Raw genomic sequence first — 20,041 nt, 5'->3', positions numbered from 1 at the left:
TTCCGTGCAAACACCAGACAGAAGTCTGGCGTTTCTAACAGATTTTGTTTGTATTTAGGATACAGATAGGAAAGAAAGGAAACTTGGGAAGTTCACAGCCCTACAAAAGCTGTGGGAAATGTAAACCTTCAGAGAGTGTCTTAATTTCCCAGTTGCTCGGATTGTAGATCTGGTCAGAGCACATGAAAATTTATTTCTGTCTCACATACTCAGATCTCCTTCCCATGCAAAAAAGGAAGGAAAATGTAAGATGGAGAAGAGAGTAGATGGTATGTATCTTCCCAAACTAGGCTACAACCAGAATATGCAACCACAATTAAGGCACATTTCTGTACCATTTTAGGGAATTAAAAAAAAAAAAAAAAAAATTAGCTAAGAATAAGCTCATCCTACTTGCTCAAAACTCAGGTACTATAGTCCATAAGGTATTTCCCTTTTTCCTAATTGATCTTAAAAAGGCTAATTTCTTTGAAAACATGGAAAAATAGAATGGAAAAGGAATGTAATAGTGACTTCTGATAAATTATTGAAGACAACAAATGTATGGCCATGTACAAACAAAATTGACAATTAGTCCTAAAGTTGATGTAGCACTGAAATATGAGAGTTTGTAGAGGACTGAAGAGGCTAAAAACGAAATACCGGACATTGTTTTGCCTCTGTATATAGTACTGCCTTGTAGTATCCATTTTTCGAGTCTTCTGTATAGTTCTAGTCTGTGCATGTGCAGAAGGGCAGAGCGGAGCTGTGGAAAGTGCCGACACAGGCAACGATTGAGGAACACCTGCCTTAGAAGTAGAGACTGGACAGGAGAAGACTGAGCAGGGATATGATTGAGGATTACAAAAACATGAAGGCATTAGAGAACATGAATGCAAAACTATTCATTAATATACTGTATTGTTAGAGCAAAGGAGTACTTATTGAAACTTGGTGTTTCATTAATCAACGCACGATGTTGATTTCAAAGAGACGAAAGAAACTACTTCTTTACACAGTACATAGCGAACTTCCAGGATTTGCTGTCACAGAAGAGGTATCTAGTAGCATCAGATAATTTAAAGGACTCCCAAACTTCAAAGATAACAGTTCTATAGCAGATGGAAGAGACAGAGAAGTGTGGTCTATTTTAACTCAACATCTGTGGATGTTGAGGGAACATCAGGGCAATGGAGTACAGACAGTGGCCAAGCTTACCTATTTTACCTAAATAAAACCACCTATCACTATTATAAGAGAAAGCATACTGAGCTAGGTGGACCACCTGGTTCAACTCAGCAAGGTAGCTCTTATGTTTCTAAGATAATTGGCATTGTTTTGGAAAACAAAAATTCTTCATGCTGGCTTCCTGTGCTAGGTTGCTGGAATGTTCTTTGGTTTTAGCTAGAATCTAATCTAAATCTTTCTTGTATCTCCAGGGAATATCTTTAAGTATGCTTGACATTACTCATGAAATGTTCTGAAGGATAATTGAGTTTTTTGAATGTTTGTTTAGGATTTTCTAAGATTTTTTTGTTCAGGTAGTTTATTAAATTATTTATAAACTTCATATGTACAAAGCTTCTGGAGATTTATGTACCATATCCAAGTAGCTCAGTGGGAAATTAAGTTCATCGTTGTCTGCTGCATCCGTTCAGAGCAAAAATACTTTTGGGGATATGCATTGTCAGACCATGGAAGATAAGAGCAAAAGACAACCATCTTTTGCCCACCTACTCAATTCTCTTTCATCTAACAGGAAAACCATAGGACAAGGTGTTTCATACATGGTGGCCACACAAGCATGGAGGCATTCAGTATCAAGGATTTTGTGGGTAAAGATGGAGAAAATGCTGTTCTATTGACTGTAACTTTCTAACACTATCAGGGATTCTTAAAGTTTTGCTTATTTCATGGTCTTATCCAGCCTATACTTGTTAAACAGAACAAGTATAATAACAAAGATATGAATGTCTATATTAATAAAGATAATACGTAAAGGGAAGTATTTTTTCTTTTTTTTTCCTCCCCACCATCATCTCTAAATGCCTTGTACTTTACAAGAAATGTATAACTTCAAATTGAATTGTCACACTTATTTAAATAAGGCGACTCTTAAGATGACAAAATGGAGAAAAGTATAGCCAGCAAAATTTGATTCATAACAACATCTTTAAACACCTTGCGGGAAGCGTTCTGTGCAAATAAAAATAGCAAAATCAAGTTAGAAACATAGACAGTAATTTCTAACATGTTAAATGGGTTGCTGCGAGATTTCCAGACAGCAAGTTGCTAACTGAATACTGGTGATTTGAAGTATCAATTAGCTCTGAAAATTTAGAGACATCAATTTGAAACAGTTAATTTAACATATGCTCAACATTTCAGATCAATTTAATGATTTTCAGTACATATAAGAATTCAATAGTCATTATTAAGAAAAGACAGATTATGGCCATGCTGTAAAAAACATATTACATATTCAAAATCTGTATATATTTAGGATGTGTTTTAAAAGCTACCTACAACGTAACAGAATGAAAACCATCTTCTGTAATTACAGTCTTAGTCAATATTACAATTCTGTATGTTAGCTAGCATCTTTCTATTGCTATGAGCAATTTAATTAATTTGGAAAAAAAAAAACAAAACCAAAGAACTGTTCTGTGCAAGACAAATAAAATAAGAAAATAAAAATGTACCAAATATTTACCAAAATTACAACCTGTCCTTTGTTAAGTAATCACCATGCTACACTTATAAACATTATTGCAAACGGTAAAGAATATAGACACTTTAGTATTCAAAATCCTAGTTCATGGTTTAGGCTTTCTTTTTAGATTTTAACCCACTCTAAATAGCCTAATGTAATTAAACTCTTAATGTCACCTATAGTTTCTTTGAATCTAGTAGAAATGATTGAAATTAGTATAAAGAAAATGATGCTACCAACAGAGGATTTATTCATTTTGTGTGAGAAAGTGAAATTAAAATAAAAATAATTGGTGTTAAAAGCAGAGTTGTTCACACAATGTGAATGTTGAGCATGGTAGAAAGTGAAATTATTTTCTTTTACCTTAACAATATCTCCTTCATGCAGCTGAAAGCTCCTGGCTCTAAGATGGATCCCTTTTCCAGCCTCTGTTTCAATTTTATAGATACATTCATGGTTGTTGTCATAATTAGATGGAAAATTTGGAGAGAGCAATGTTCCTTCATTTCCAGAGACAGTTGCTCCACATTCAGCTAAAGAAAACAGACACATCAAAAAAAAAAAAAAGTGAATTATCCATTTCAAGAAAATATGGGTTATTTGCAGTAATATTAGACTCTATGAAAACTCTAACAGGCTATCTACGAAAAGTATGTCTTTGTCAAATTTCATTTGTAGTACAAACTCCTAGAAACTCTACCAAAGTTGCTATCTCCTGCATTCACCAGATACGTTTATTAAGTGCACTTAGGTGCTTTTATATAATTCCCTTTACCTCTGATTTATTCCTTGGTCTTTCAGTCAGACTAACCTATAATGAAGCTTAGTGGCATTTCATAAAATTTGATGTTTTGCTGAAATATAGTTATTGTAACATTTCAAATAAATGTAACGTTGGTTTCACTTACTTTACTGTTCATCTTTACAAATAAGTATTAGAAAAAGCATACAATAAACTGCTGAGATGAAAGAATTTGGCAATAAATCAAGAGCACTTAAACATTTTTTTCTACGCTAGGAATAAAAACCAAAAAACTAAAAAAACAAACCAACATTTACTGACATTAGTCAGGGCCAAGCAGACAGCTCTCCTCTTTTCCAGGTAAAGAGTAGGTCAGTCTTTTTCACAGCCATCTGTAGTAAGAACTTACTGACACCTTCAGGAGTAGACATTTTTGTCATTGCTCCTCAGTAAAGAAAATAATAAAGAAAAGTGGTATGGTTCAGCCCATGTGCTCGATTTGAGTTCTGAATAAAGACTAATAAAATTATTCAATATGTGTAATATAAATTTTAGCACATGAATGAAAACATCCAAAGAGACAGAAAGTAATATTGATGTGCTGCTCAATGAAATATTCACAATGCTTAAAAATGTTCTAAAAACACCTTATAAAACCTCACAGTAACACTAATATACTAATATTAACCTACATTTTTTTAAGGTGCATGAGATTGATATTTATATCTCATTGTTCAGTCTAAAAATAAAATACATCATGTTAAATGCAGACTTTGACTTAGACACCATTCAGACCTCATTTAGAGTTTGGTAAAAACCTGTTACAGCAGTTAAAATAATAATAAACTATTGTATAATTGTAAATCAACAGATATTTTTTATCAAAGACACAATAGGTTTAAAAAATGTATTTTTTTCTATAAATATTAAATAGACTGTTAGGGTTCATAGGACGTTAAAGCATTGATTTTTGGAAGAGTGCAGGGTTTACAATTTTAGGTGAAACTGGATATAGTTTAACAAGTATATATGTAAAGAATCATTATGAAAATATAGTGTAGTAATAAACCAGAAAGATGTATCAGAAAATAAGTCATTTAAATATATTTGGGGAGAAATGTATGTTTTATATTTACAAATAAACAATCAAAAAAAATTGTATTTACATTTCTCAGGCCTTGACACACATAATCAAGTTTATGTGCTTCTTGCTTTTGAAAAGCCTAAAACCAGTGAAATTTTCCTGTATTTTCGATTTCTTCCCTACAATAAAACTGTAGAAAAAAGGGGAGGAAGAACGAGAAGGAGAGAGAGGCAAGGAGGGATGGAGAGAAGCGGGGAAGAATGAAAGGAAAGTTGAAAGGAGGGAAGAAAGGAAGGAGGGAATGAGATAGTCATAGTCTTAATCAGAGCCTTATTTCTACTCTACATTTGGGATCTCCTTAGGCAAAGTGAAGAAGGAAATCACTAATATGCTGACTCAGGATCTTTGATTTAGCACGAGTTCATTTGTTATTTTAAAGTAGAGCTTTATGTTCTCCCCTTCCTTGGCTTACTTTCACGCTGAGCTGCACTACATTTAACAGGCCGAAGAGTGTTGGGGATTAAAAACCGTTGCCACTGAACTTTAGACAAACAAACTCTTCCTTTGTTGGGAGTGGGGGATGCACCAGGTATTTCTAACATGTTAAAAGTCACTTTGCTTTGTCTAAATGTTTCAAAGCACTGTAGCAGACTCAAAAATGAACTAGATCTTTATTTTGATATTCCTTTGATACAGGATCTGTCAAACATGTGATGCATATCACATATGGTTACATACATATATATCTCTGTATGTATTTGCGTGTATGTGCTCATATGTCGCTATTTTTGTCTTTGATTTTTAGGAAGAAGGTGGAACCAAATTTACAGTTTATAAAATGTAATTCAAAGCAATGCCAACATTAATGCCAGGCATGTTTAGACTCATGCTACTCCATGTCTTTTTGTGTTTACAACACCAGTATTCTACACAAGCCTTCTGAAAGACACATGCCGAAGTATCTATGTTCCCTTAGGCTGCACTGATATCTTATTATCTACCTTCTCCAAAGAACTGGAAAATATACAAGTAAAATGCTGAAGAAGAGAAGAAAATAAGAAAATGTTATGGAAGCAAAGGTTTTTTTCTTACATAATATTTGTACAGTATTCTACATTTTGTTTTAGTGACTGACTGTGAACCACTAAGATATATACAGCAATAGAAAAAACACGAGCTCTCCCTAATCTAGAACTGGCCCAATTTACTGCTCTGATAAATTTATGTTCCAAACTTCAAAACCATGGCAATTTAAATCTGCAAATAAAAGTACTGACGTGTAAGATCAGGGATAGTTAGGGATATAAACTGAAGTTAACATAATATTACTACCCTTCTAAGAGTACTACATTCAGCAAGAAGCAGACATGCTTTCTGCTATGAACAATTAGTTATTTACTAGAATTAAATTACATTGCAAAATTCTTCTAATTCAAGCTGGCACTCATATACCTCCAACCCATGCTATACAACCATATTCTGTTTTCAGTGCATACTACCTCCTCTCAAATATCTTGCAAATACGTGACAGCTATGCAGTTTCATCAGGACATATCATTCCCTTCATTATCACGACAAAGGGTTGCTCATGTCCTCTGACCAGTCAAGCTTCCTACCTTATCTCATGTCAGAGAAGAAGTTTCCAAAAGAAAGCAAGCCCTTCTGGCAATTTCCTTCCCTCAATAGGAAAATTATACAAATCATGTTACAGGCTAGGTCAAGGTTTTCTTGCTCCTTTTCACTAATGTTAGGATATCAAGTTAAGGCCATATTTAATTGGCTCCCCTAGTTTCTTGGCCTGAAGATTTCTGTGACTTTTTTTTTCAGAGAAATGTTGGTCCCACCTATGGAAAGATTCCTTTCTCTCCAGACCATCAGAGCTTTTGGAGTTCTGGTGTCTTAAAGCCCGAAATCTCTTTCATTTGTGATCAATGCCCAGATATACAAAGGACCTTATGCTCTAATGACTTCAACTGAGTATTTTTCTGATCATTCCTACACACTACAATACAGAATTACATGAGCTCTCTGTACATAATGAGGGACTAGAAACACAGGAGAGCAGCCATGAACAGCAATACTGAGTGGTCTTGTCAGCAGGAAAAGTTTACGCAGTCAAAGCCATCTCTCCCTTTCAAGGCCCTACAATTTTACTCAGCAATATAGGAAATGTCATGGTTTTTTCTTTAAAAATATCTACCAGCAGTAGCTGGTACTGCTTCTGCTCTTTTATACAGTAATTAACACATGCAGCCAGAATGTGTGACATCTAAATTCAACTCACTTTGCCTCTGGGGATTTAAACATGCATCTCCTATGACTTCTGTTTCACATAAAGGGATTAGAAAATCAGTTAGTCACAAAGTGAGCAAATGTTGGCTAACCTCTTTAGCTTAATGGGTAGAGCATTAAACAGGGGAGGAGGAACACTTCAAGGAAGTTAATACATTAAACAGTTGAGAAATAAAATTCTGAAATAACCCATGAGTCAACATTCACTGCTACCATGTGACTACCAAACTACTAGACTGGAAAAATATATTCATGTTCACTTCCATTTTCATCACTTCCAGCTAATCTTTAATTCTTTATGCAAAATGAAACCACACCTTTTCACCACATTGGCAAGATCATTCTGCTAGGAGGCACCAGATATAATTTAAAATTCTTTTACAGCAACAAAGGAAACGAAGCCATATCTCTTACATTCTTGAAGAAAGATCAAGCCATGAAGTTTTGTGGAAGGAAGTGATATGACTCATCCACATATGGTAACTGAAAAATAAAAAACTGCCAATCACCCTTGAAAGATGTCATGGAACATTCTTTATCTAGCATATGTGCTCTATGAGTAACTACTGATTTTAGCACCTCAAGTTAAGCAGATAGGTCTTATCATCTGAAATGATATGATCCTGGATCCTGAAAGAGCTCTTCAGTTCTTGGCTACAGAGGAGTTTCTTTCACTCTTTCACACCACTACTCTACTTCAATGGCTTCCAGGTTCTGAGTTCCAGAGACCTGCCCTCATCTTGGGAGAATGATCTATGTCCCCAATCCAAAGAGATGAAAGAGAAAAGTTTTCTCATGTCTCCTACAAAAGAGAAAATCTCGTATCTGCTTGTATTTTCATATATTAAATATAATTCACTGAATATTAACCATATGCACCCTTCCTCCCAATAAAAATCAACTATATATCAATATTAGTATCTGCAAGTCTTCAAATTATGCAAACATTGGCAGATACAGAATTTGCCATGAGAAATAATCTTTGCTGATCTTAAAGTAATTACTGTTGATATTTTATCTCCATACTCTGATCCTCAACCTTGTCTTGTAAAAATCAGTGTGAATCTAAGTGAGCAGGTGTACTAGAACATATCCACTGAACATGCTCTATGTGAACAGTATTTTCAGGACTAGCTCCTCCAGATGTAGCCTTTAAACAAAATGAATAAATGTCATAATGCTCTTTGTCAACTTATGTGATGTGTTTAGACTAGTATAATAGTATTAATGGAGGTACAATTTAAGAACTTAAAATCTGCACAGGATATAATACATAAAAATTCTATAAAAAGACGTAGCACCGAAATACATATTATGATGCAATACAGATCCCTTCTCTATTTTGCTTTCTTACCTTTCACTTGTTTCTGTAGTAATCTATTTGATTTTTCAATGTACAAAATAAATAGATTCAAAGTTTCCAGGTTTTTTACTATCTACTGTTTAGATTAAACAGAAAAGATCCAGTTGTCACATTACCATAATATTTATCTCAATTAACTCAGGTATTTTAAATATATTCTGTGGCAAAACCAAAATATGGGCAATCCAAGAGATTTTTAAACAGAGAATACAAAAGTCTGTTTTGAGCAAAAATAAGCAAATAAATATGGAAAACTAGTAAGGAATTTTATCTCATGAGAGCAAAAGTCTGATAATTTATTAGATGTTACAAGAAATGACAAAAATCTTCCATTTGCAAGGATGGGAGAGACTTCTCTTTCCTCTAGGAAGGACATAGCGAGATTGTTGTGACTTGTACACAACTGTTTTGAGTCTCAGGGAGAAAGAAAGAAAGGCACATTCTTGCAGAAGTAACATGAAATAGCACCTACTGTGTTCTGACAAGATCTATAAAATTAAGAAGTTGTTTTCACATTAAAAGAGTCTGATTAATTGGAATTGGACTATAAATAAAAAGTGAGGATAATTTAAATATGAAACTTTATTGAGTGCAAAAGAATTAGATTCTAAGCACTGCAATATCGCTAAAAACTCATATGTTAAAAGCTTCCTAGCTAATCTAGTTCCCTAATTTGAAGGAGAACTACAAAAGAACCATTTAGACACAAAAAAAAAAAAAAAAGCATTTTTATTTTCATTATAATACATTAGATTTTAAGTATCTGTAACTTAAGAACAGAGGATACCTTTATGATGTCCTCAGTGAATAGCCAGCTGTGCAACCTTAGCTGAGGATGAGAAGGAAGAGACAATGACCTTCCTTAAGAATACACCCTTATGTATGCGGCAAAATTGTGTTGTAACTGAGCTGTAATGCTTATTAATTCAAATAAAAATGTGCTCATAGTGCTACTGTTTGTGCTTTTGTTTCTAAATGAAGAATAAATTCTCTAAAATCTCAGCTCCCAAATTCTTTCTACATAGTTTGACTTAGTGCTTAAAAAAGTTACTATCATCACATTTAAATGGCTTGTTACATACCTTAAACTAGCATGTACTAAACAAAACTTTTTCTGTAAATTTCAGCTATTTATATGGTTGAAATTCAGATCCTTCACTTCTCAAATCTGCCAAACTATGGAAGTCTGTCAAACCACAGCATCCAAAAGACAAGGTCCCTTAAATTCATCTTATTTTAAAAGAAAAAAGTCTATTTGGTACTGGATGTACGTTTCAAAAGGTGGAAAGCAGATAAAAGTAGATTAATATAATTCTCTATTAGAACTTTTGAATCTTGTGTGCTTTTTAAAGTTAATTTATTTGTTATAAAATCAAAAGTAACCACCTTAGAATTCAAAAGGTATATTGTTATTGAGTGTATACCACCTATGTCAACATGTAAAAGGTTTTAGAGGAGGAACTATATGCTTTATTTTCCCTATAGTTTCTGAGTTATCTGTTATAACCTTGCTGAGAATTGTAGCAGACTAGAAAATGTTATCCTATTGAACTGCCTTTTATTGCCTTCCAGTGAAAGCAATCTGTCTGGAACAGATACTTGTCCCCATTCTTTATTCTTTTGCTTAATGAAGTCACTTAAATTCTATTTACATAAGTAACTTTTTTCCTCCTCCCTTCTTTGTCTCACTTGAAATTGGATAAAAGGAAACTGCAGAGGGTAGAGCTTTTGAAGATCATCAAACACTTCCTGAATATGAACACAAACTCTACAAAACAAACAAAATTCGGGGATTCTTGAAATGCTTTGAAATACAGTTCGTGTAAAATATAACTATAACTTTGTTTAATGGAAAAGTTTGCTTTATTATTTTTCTTCCATACATCTTGCTAAAAGGTTTGACAGGATTTTAAGCAGATCTCCAAAGTAGAGATCAAGTAAAAGTAGTACATCATCAGTTTAAAGGCTTCTCTGCCACAAAGCACTCTGCCGAGTGCAGAATACCTTTGTTGTATTTACAAGATTGTTCAGCAGTTCATAAAATAAGAGAAAAAGCTGAGCTCAGACAGTTGATAATTCTTTATATTTCTATTGGATAATATTGTTACCCAGTAGGATGGTCATGGAACATTAAAACAAGAGCAAAAGGGATCATGGATAAAGCTGAACCAAGCGTCCTATGCTCTGTCTTCACATAATAGCAAAACCTTAGGGTTTCTCCACAGTCATTGATTGAGGGGTCTAAAAAGCTTAGCACATGACTTCTGCAGGGCAGACACAATACATGACTGGACTCAAGCACAGCTTCATGTACAAACTCAAATGCAGTGCAAGGAGATGAAGTTTCCTGCTGACTGGAACGCTGCATCAAGCTGAGGTGCATATGGAGTTTCCACAGCACCTCTGTTGCACAGCGCCTTAATCTTTGTAATGTTAGCTATCCTTTATCTCCAATTCTGCAGCTAGCCCTTCACTTGTGAGCCTGTAACCTTTCATCTACACCCTGCTAGGCTGCTGGGGCAGTGCCTTCACTCTGGTACTACACATGCTCTTGTTCTCACCTGGCATTGCTGAATTCAGAACCGCTATTATGCTGGGTTTCTTCTAAAAAGTAAGAAGTCATACCGTTCTCATCCCACTTCTCACTTTTTTGCCTTGTAGCTTTTTGCCTATAACTCTACACTAAGATCACATCACTCCATACTTGGTGGGTTTTAGCCTGTAACTTCATATAGGAATAGAGTCTACTAGATAATGAGCAGATAGCAGTTATTTTAACACACAATAAATATTACACAATAATATACATCACAAAGCTTAACTGTTTAGTCTGTAGCGCATATACATGCTTCAATCAGTGCTAACAGTATCATAAGCTACCAATGCGAAGATTGAGAAGGTCTGCACGAAAAATATAACTGTACTGGGGAGAAAGCAGGAAGACGCTGACTTTTTTGTCATCACATCGTTATTGCCACCACCTTTACTGGAGAGGTATTTGTCTGGGGAGTCTCTCCTTTCTCTTCCCAGCGGGTGCCTGAGGAGTGGCTTTCCCTTTTTTTCCCTCTCTCTCCTTTCTTTTTCCCTCTTTGTTTACTTCTCTAAGATTTCAAGTCAAGGTAGATCATCAGCTATGGACCACACTAACAGCGCAGGTGCATGTAAGCCTCTCTCAACTTTCTTTAAACAACACCTGTGTGATGATGGTGAGGTTAGAACACCTCACTGAAACCCCTTATTCCATTTTTTTTGTTATCATTCCATTGCAAAGTATAATGGAGAAGGAAATGAAGGACTAAACAGCAGGTACAGTCTTTCCTGAAGTTTGCTTAATTAGTTTTCAATTCATATGCCACTGACATAAGATACCACTCAGGTTCTCAAAACAAATCCTATGGTGTTAATTGGCCTCAGGGGATTATCAAAAGAAGCCAGGATGAGAGCATTTTTTTTAATTTAATATAATTTTTTTTTGAGATTTTTGTCTACTTTCTCTAGTATTATCTGATAACGAACTATGGAGATAACATCCCTACATTATTTGTTTTATCAAGAAAAAATATTTTGCATACGCAACCTTAAAATGTAGAAAGAAGGCAAAAGGGCAACCTAAGGCAAACATTATTCCTTCTCACTATAAACGATTCAAATTTCTTATCAAGGTTTCACATTAAGGTGATTAAGGTCTCATGCGGATTACTCCTTCTCTTCATTTTGAAAATAGAGTCAGAGTGCTCACTATGCACCAGCTGAAATTTGTTGGTGTTTCCTCAATATTAAAATTTCAGTTTTGAGAGAAAACTAAAACCTGCAGTTACTATATTGCGCCATATTTTAAAGATTTGTGTATAGTAAGACTCAAACAATAACTCAAAGAAAACTTCAATTTTCTGTCAAACATTGACAGAAAATGAGAGGTTAAAAAAACAGAGATTAACAACTTTCAATTGTATTTAGAAAAATATCTTTATAAGATAAAGAAATAGAAATTACAAATTATGAAATAACTTTATGAAATATGTTTTATGAAATAGAAATCAACCTAAAGATTTAACAATTTAAATGTGACAGCATTTAAATATGGAGTTCCCAAATACAGTGGATCCTGGCTACAGACGCATCCTTATTACTGTCTGAAGATTCAAAGATTCAACTACTGATGTTATATAAGATTTCTTGCTCATGAATAACTCTTAAATAAATGAATAGCAATTTTCAGACTTTGTTCGACTTCTCAAAGGTGAGCTCAAATTCAAATCGTTTGCGACAGAGAATTTAAAGAAAACAATAATTGCCAGATCTCAAGGGTCTCACAGAAATCTCCAGTGCCATTCAGGCTAACAAGGTTCCCACTTATGTTTCAATCTCGATGGAAATTAACTCAAGGCTACAACATGACAAAGTATATTAATTATAATTTATGATTTTGCAATGAATACTAACTAAAGTATTAAAAAGAAACAACTTATTAAAGAGTGTCAGCAATTTATTGTAGCACCCTGTCATTAATTATTCATGCAGTATTTATTGTAACAACTGAACATGATAAATTAATGTGATATTAATGTGAATACCAGTGAACAATACCTCAGTGAAGATTTTACTCAAATACTGTATTAATGCACCACTAATAATCAAGTGCCATGTAAAATTTAATAAAGGAGCAACAGCACTTAAATATTAAATGAAAACATTAAGTAGCTGTTTCTTTTCAGCTTTATCCTTTCAGTTTTTCACAGCTTGCTTTAGGAACACTCCATACAGTTGCAATGGCTAATGGAGGACAGGGAAGTAATGCAGGTTAAAACCCAAGCCAAAATCAAAATAAAAAAACAGCACTCGAAGCCAAGTTTCTTGTATTAATGTGTTATGCCTGAACTCGATGCAATGCTTACCATGAAAGGCTAGTTTGAACTGAATATCATGTACAATGTGCAGAGTACAAATAATATTTTCGTGTTATATCCTTTGTAAAATTTGTAACAGTTTCTTAAGGAGGTAGAGAGCAGGGAAAATCCAGACGAGTAGACAGAAGCAGCGTTCGAATCACGTAATAGAATGGAAATTAAGCTAAAACAATCTTGGAAAGGAGAGTTGAAGAACCAATTCTAACTTTCCTTTCCATTATCACATGACGTTCAAAGGCCAAATTCCTGGAAGAGGTGATCAAAGTGTTTAGGTCATGTCCTTGTGAAAAGGGGGAAATAACCATCTCTAGTAACATGGGCAGCTCTTCAGCTGAGTAGAGAAGCTAGGTAAAGGCCATTCACATTAGCCAGGATATTGAGGACTTAGAAGAAAATGATCCACAAATACAATCAAATATTCACTTTCTTTTTAGTCATATAATCTTATCATTACTTCAGTTTTGCAATTAATATTACAGACAGCTTATGATGGAATAAGCTGAAGTTCTTCTACTGTACCTAAACTTCTCTTACAGCAAAGCTGTATCTTCTATGATCTAATAAATATACATACATTGTATTGTCCTCCTCACAGACTACCAGATCCAGTTCCCTCTGTGTCAAGGACCAACTGGAGTGCATGGAGCTCCATCTGGGGACAGATGAGGACCCAACAGACAGCTTAAGGGTCAGGATTAAAGGGATGGTAGTGACTGGTGACATTACAGTAGGGTCTAGCTTCAGGCCACTCAACCAGGAAGATCGAGCGGATGAGGACCTCTGTAGACAGATAGGAGTAGCCTCATGTTCATAAACTGTGATCCTCATGGGAGACTCAACCACCCCAATATCTGTTGGACGGACAACACAACAGTGCAGAAGCAATCCAGGAGGTTCCTGGAATGCGTTGATAACTTCCTTCTCTAAGTGATAGAAGAACCAACAAGGAGAGGTGCTATGCTGGACCTTGTTCTCACCAACAAGGAAGGGCTGGTAGGGAATGTGAAGCTCAAGGGAAGCCTTGGCTGCAGTGACCGTGAAATGGTGGGGTTCAAGATCCTTACAATGGTGAAGAGGGAGCACAGTGAGCTCACTGCCCTGGACTTCAGGACAGAAGAATTTGGCCTTTCCAGGGATCTGCTTGGTAGAGTACAATGCGATAAAGCCCTGGAGGGAAGAAGGGCCCAAGAAAGCTGGATAATGTTCAAGGATCACCTCCAAGATCAGAAACAGTGTATCCCAACAAAGAGGAAGTCAGGCAGAAATGCCAGGAGGCCTGCATGGATGTACAAGGAGCTCCTGGACAAACTCAACAAAAAAGAAGCCTACAGAGAGTGGAAGCAGAGACAGGTAGCCTGGGAGGAATACAGTCAAATTGTCCAAGCAGTCAGGGATCAGATTAGGAAAGCTAAAGCCCTGAGATAATTAAATCTGTCCAGAGATGTCAAGGGCAACAAGAAAAGCTTCAACAGGAGGACTAGGGAAAATGTGGGCCATCTCTGGAAGGAAATGAGAAACCTGGTTATGCGGAATATGGAAAGGTTGAGGTACTCAATGACTTTTTTGCCTCAGTCTTCACTGGCAAGTGCTCTAATCACAGCGTCCAAGACACAGAAGGCAAAGGCAGAGACTAGGAGAACGAAGAACTGCCCACTGTAGAAGATCAGGTCAGAGACCACCTAAGGAAACTAAGTTGCACAAGTCTGATGAGATGAATCCATGGGGTCTGAGGAAAATGACAGATGAGGTACTAAGCTACTATCCATCATATTTCAGAAGTTGTGGCAGTGCAGTGAAGCTCCGATGGACTGGAAAATGGGAAACATAGCCTCTATATTTAAAAAGGATAAAAAAGAAGACCCAGGGAACTACATGCCAGTCAGTTTACTTCTATGTCTGGCAAGATCATGGAGCAGATCCTCTTGGAAACCATGCTAAGGCACATGGAATAAAAGGAGGTGATTGGTGACAGCCATCATGACTTCACTAAGGGCAAATCACAAGTGATAAATTTGGTGGCCTTCTACGACAAGGTTATGGCATTGGGTGGATAAGGGAAGAGCAACTGACATCATCTACCTCGACTTGTGCAAAGTATTTGACACTGACCTGCACAACATCTTTGTCCCTAAATTGGAGAGACATGGATTTGATGGATGGACTAATCAGTGGATAAAGGACTGGCTAGATGGTCACACTCAAAAGACTTGCCGTCAACAGCTTGACGTCCAAGTAGAGGCCAGTGATGAGTGGTGTTCCTCAGGGGTTGGGATTAAGACCGACGCAGTTTACATCTTTGTCGACAACACGGACAGTGAGATTGAGTGTATCCTCAGCAAGTTTGCTGATGACACCAACCTGTGTGGTTTGATGGACACGCTGGAGGGAAGAGATGCCATCCAGAGGGACCTTGACAGGCTGGAGAGGTGAGCCTGTGAGAACCTCATGAAGTTCAACATGGCCAAGTGCAAGGTCCTGCACGTGGGTCGGGGCAATCCCAAGCACAAGTACAGGCTGGGTGGAGGATGGATTGAAAGCAGCCCTGAGGAAAAGGACTTGGGAGTGCTGGTGGATGAGAAGCTCAACATGAGCCGGCAATGTGCACTTGCAGCTCAGAAAGCCAACCGTATCCTGGGCTGTATCAAAAGAAGCATGGCCAGCAGGTCGAGGGAAGTGATTCTGCCCCTCTACTCTGCTCTCGTGAGACCCCACCTAGAATACCTAGAGGTGGGCCTATGTGAACCTCATGAAGTTCAACGAGGTCAAATGAAGGTCTTGCACACGGGTCGGGGCAATCCCAAGCACAAGTACAGGCTGGGCAGAGAATGGATTGAGAGCAGTCCAGAGGAGAAGGACTTGAGGGTTTTGGTGGATAAGAAGCTGAACACGAGCCAGCAATGTGCACATGCAGGCCAGAAAGCCGACCATATCCTGGGCTGCAAGAAAAGAAACGTGGCCAGCAGGTTGAGGGAGGTGATTCTGCCCCTTTACTCTGCTCTCATGAGACCCCACCTGGAGTACTGCATTCAGCTATTGGGTCTCCAACTTAAGGACACGAAGCTCTTGGAACGAGTCCAGAGGAGGACCATGAAGATGATCTGAGAGCTGGAGCACCTCTCCTCAAGACAGACTGAAAGAGTTGGAGTTGCTCAGCCTGAAGAAGAGAAGGCTCTGGGGAGACCTTCTATCAGCCTTCCAGTAGTTAAAGAGGGCCTACAGGAAAGCTGGAGAGGGACTTTTTACAAGGGCATGGAGTCATAGGACAAGGGGCAATGGCTTTAAACTGAAAGAGGGTAGAGATTTTAACTAGATATGAGGGAAATTAAACCTACTACACATAGCCAAGCATGCCAATTACGGTAACGTCTCAGTTGATAATGTTAACAATCTTACAGATGATGAGCTGTTTCACAACAGCAAAAAAACAGATGCCTATATTAGTGCTTTCAAACCTAAAGATATGGGTTATTCTAGTGACATTTCTTCTTCAAAAAATTGTGCATGTTTATTTTATAGGTAGCTCTGCACCAGGATTGCTAGGAGGGTATTTTTATCTTGACATTAGCTATGAGAATGTGCTCCTAATGCCATTAATTCTGTGCATCACACAAAATTGCAAAGTAGCAAGAGTGCTACTGCCTGTCTGTCTATTCACCTTAATCTCTCATTCCTCTCAGTTACACTAAATTTTGAGGATTAAAAGAGGACACTATGAATGTACACTTAGACAACATATCTCGAAGAACAGTTACATAAAGATAACCAAACAGTTTTTGTTCCTTCAAAAGACTGCCTATGTCCTCTATACTGTGGGTAACTGCAGAAAAGCCTTACTGTAGAATACTTGCTGGAGTGAGTCACTACTTAAGTAAAGACCACAGGATAGCTCTTCCAAATGCAATCACTGTGTCTAGAAAGATGGGAAACAGTTGGTACTCTTGTGTGAAAAGAGACTGGTATCTCATCTGCAGATATCAACTATTAGCATACTGGATAGAGAAGCCATCATAGTCACTTGAGTGCTTTTGAAGGAGCTCTTACAGGAAATTAAATTCTTTATGGATGACTCCACTATCTTTTTTCTAAACAATTCCATGTAGAATGTGAAATTCTCTGTAAGGACACTGGCAGTCCCAGTGTTTCTACAGTTGGTGTAAAGAGGTGGAGGGAAGGCATCTTCCTGAAAAGCCATGTTATGTCAATGTAAACAGAGAATTCACCAGATGGCAAAGGTATAGAATCATAGAATCATAGAATGGTTTGAGTTGGAAGGGACCTCAAAGATCATCTAGTTCCAACCCCCCTGCCATGGGCAGGTAAACCTTCCACTACACCACGTATGGAGAGTTGTTTCCACAGGAGAATCACAGCTTTAAGTAGAAAAAAAGAAAAAGAAAAAGAAAGAGAAAAAGAAAGAGAAAAAAAGAAAAAGAAAAAGAAAAAGAAAAAGAAAAAGAAAAAGAAAAAGAAAAAGAAAAAGAAAAAGAAAAAGAAAAAGAAAAAGAAAAAGAAAAAGAAAAAGAAAAAGAAAAAGAAAAAGAAAAAGAAAAAGAAAAAGAAAAAGAAAAAGAAAAAGAAAAAGAAAAAGAAAAAGAAAAGAAAAAGGCTCATCTTCCGAAATGAGGGAAATTTGACACCACCTTGGGTAATGATCATGCCTGTTCTTTAAAGAGTGCAAAAGGGATTCAGCCCTAAGGGCTTGAATATATTCCAATTTTTTTAAATGTTAACAGTAAAGCTCTTTTCATCAAACAGTAGCAAGTAGGTGGCTGTAGGCACAAACTACTTTCTAGTCAGGAGGGAGAGATTCAACTGGAGGATAGTGGAATGATGAAATGGAGTGATGACCCAAAGGGAAACTCTAGGTAGGGTCTTCAATACTCTGTGATGAGCTGGAATTATACTGCATAACCACTGGAGGTGCATGGCTGAGATAAATATTAAAATTGTTCTAACTGAAAAGACAAGAAAGAGAGTGAACAGCTGACATGGAGAAATAAGATTTACAAGAACACCTGTTTATGAACATCTGATTTTTCAGATAGACCTGGAATTGTCTTTTTGCTGTGAAAAGCTGAAGAAAAAGGGATGCTGTCTTATTCTGAGAACCAACCAACATCCAGGCACTCAGATAAAGATGTCTGAAGTTCAGAGGAAGATCGTCTACCTGCACAGCACGGAGATAACATCAGTGAAAATGATGATATTGCAGTCCTTATGGGACTCAAAGTTTTGGACTGAAACTGCCAGTCTCATAATGTTAGGCTAACCAGATCTCCAAAGCTCTGCTTTTTCCTTACCTGGAAAAAAACTTTTCAAAGGAGAAGAAATGGTGAAAAGACAAAAATGGTTCTCTGACCAGGAAAATTTCAGAACATATTGGAGATGAACCCTGGAGGAAGGACTTTCAATTATTTATTTGGATGGAGAAGGGTGAAACTCTTCTTTGGAAACTCTGTTGCTTCACTGTTTTTTTCACCAGCAGATGAAACTGAGTGCTGTTTCTGTGATACAAATCAGTATGTGTTTGTATGAATGTTTAATTTACAAATTAAATGCAATTAAATTTGAAGGGCTTTCATCGTGAATCTGATGAAAACAATCATGAAAGTATGTATTATCATGTCTCATAGAAGAACCAAAAAATCCTTGTTGATATATAAAGGTTGGTGTGTGCATATATCATGTTGATGAGTTTGGTCAGTATAGAAATAATAATGAAGCAGAAATAGTAATGAGGAAGAAAAAATCAAGAGGCTATTGAACCCAGTAATGTACTTAGGAATTTGTGCCAGTGAGTTGCACAATTAGTTGACTAGATAAGCTTCTGAATGTACGCTCTAAAGCCACATGATTTCAGGACAAGTAGTTTCTTTTCACTCTTTTGAGAAAGTTCTCACTCTTTGTGTGAACGCCTCTTCAAGGTAAGAGGCTGTCTTCACCTCTAATGTCTCAGGTGCCATGGCAACAAGAAATGAGACCTCTGTAAACCGTCTTGGTGCTAAGAAAAAAATCATATGAAAGGAACTTGACCTGAAGGGCACTGAAGGTGCCTTTCCCCCTGAGTTTCACTTAGCTGCTTAACAGAGTTTCTTTCCTTGTATTTCTCTTAATTGCATTATAGATAGCATTAGTTTGATACATTTGTAGAGAACAAATTTTCTTCATAGACTGATTTAAAAAAGTTATTTAGGTATATTGTTATAAATAAGTGCCAGTTGTATATGCATAATTTATAAAAGGCTTTCTTCATCAATTAGGAAGTGGGGTCTTCCACATGGATTTAGTGACCGATGCCTTAGCACCAGTCTATAAATTTATTCAAAACTGAACATAATAAGAACAAAGGGGAAAAGTTGAGCTCTCAGTAAGTAAATTTCCTGTCTAAATGACTTACAGACTTAACTATACATATGATATCGAGAAGAGAAGGCTCCAGGAAGATCTCATAGCAGCCTTATGTTACCTAAAGGGGGCCTACAGGAAAGCTGGAGAGGGACTTTTTACAAGGGCGTGTAGTGATAGGACAAGGGGCAATGGATTTAAACTGAAAGTGGGTAGATTTTGACTAGATACAAGGAAGAAATTCTTCACTCTGAGGGTGGTGAGGCACTGGAACAGGTTGCCCAGAGGAGCTGTGGATGCCTCATCCCTGGAAGTGCTCAAGGCCAGGTTGGATGAGGCTTTGAGCAATCTGATCCAGTGGAAGGTGTCTGTGCCCATGACAGGGGGGTTAGAACTAGATGATCTTTAAGGTTTCTTCCAACCCAAACCATTCTATGATTCTATGATTCGGTGATTGGATACGTATGTCTAAATTATGCTTGGGAGAACATACAGGCATAGCTGTGTCTGGCACAGTAGGTGATTATGTTAGTCCAATAAATGCATGGCTAATTCAATGTCTGATACTTCATTAAGATAATTATTGACATTTTGGTAATCTTTGCAACTTTGCAAT

At 36.8% G+C, this 20,041-nt stretch overlaps 1 protein-coding gene across 1 annotated transcript in view; it reads right to left on the bottom strand.

Annotated features, from left to right (window-relative positions):
* The window catches only part of CSMD1 (CUB and Sushi multiple domains 1), a 1,221,578-nt gene that overhangs the window by 244,291 nt on the left and 957,246 nt on the right, over positions 1 to 20,041 (bottom strand). The window contains exon 22 of the mRNA XM_086608338.1: positions 3,056 to 3,225. Within this exon, the coding sequence (XP_086464464.1) occupies positions 3,056 to 3,225 (170 nt within the window). The remainder of the gene's footprint in view (positions 1 to 3,055; positions 3,226 to 20,041) is intronic.

The sequence above is a fragment of the Tauraco erythrolophus genome, chromosome 2 (assembly GCF_009769465.1).
Source record: "Tauraco erythrolophus isolate bTauEry1 chromosome 2, bTauEry1.pri, whole genome shotgun sequence".
Classification (NCBI taxonomy): Eukaryota; Metazoa; Chordata; class Aves; order Musophagiformes; family Musophagidae; genus Tauraco; species Tauraco erythrolophus.
The sequence above is the reverse complement of the archived record's forward strand: the minus strand, read 5'-3'. Positions and strand labels throughout refer to the sequence as shown.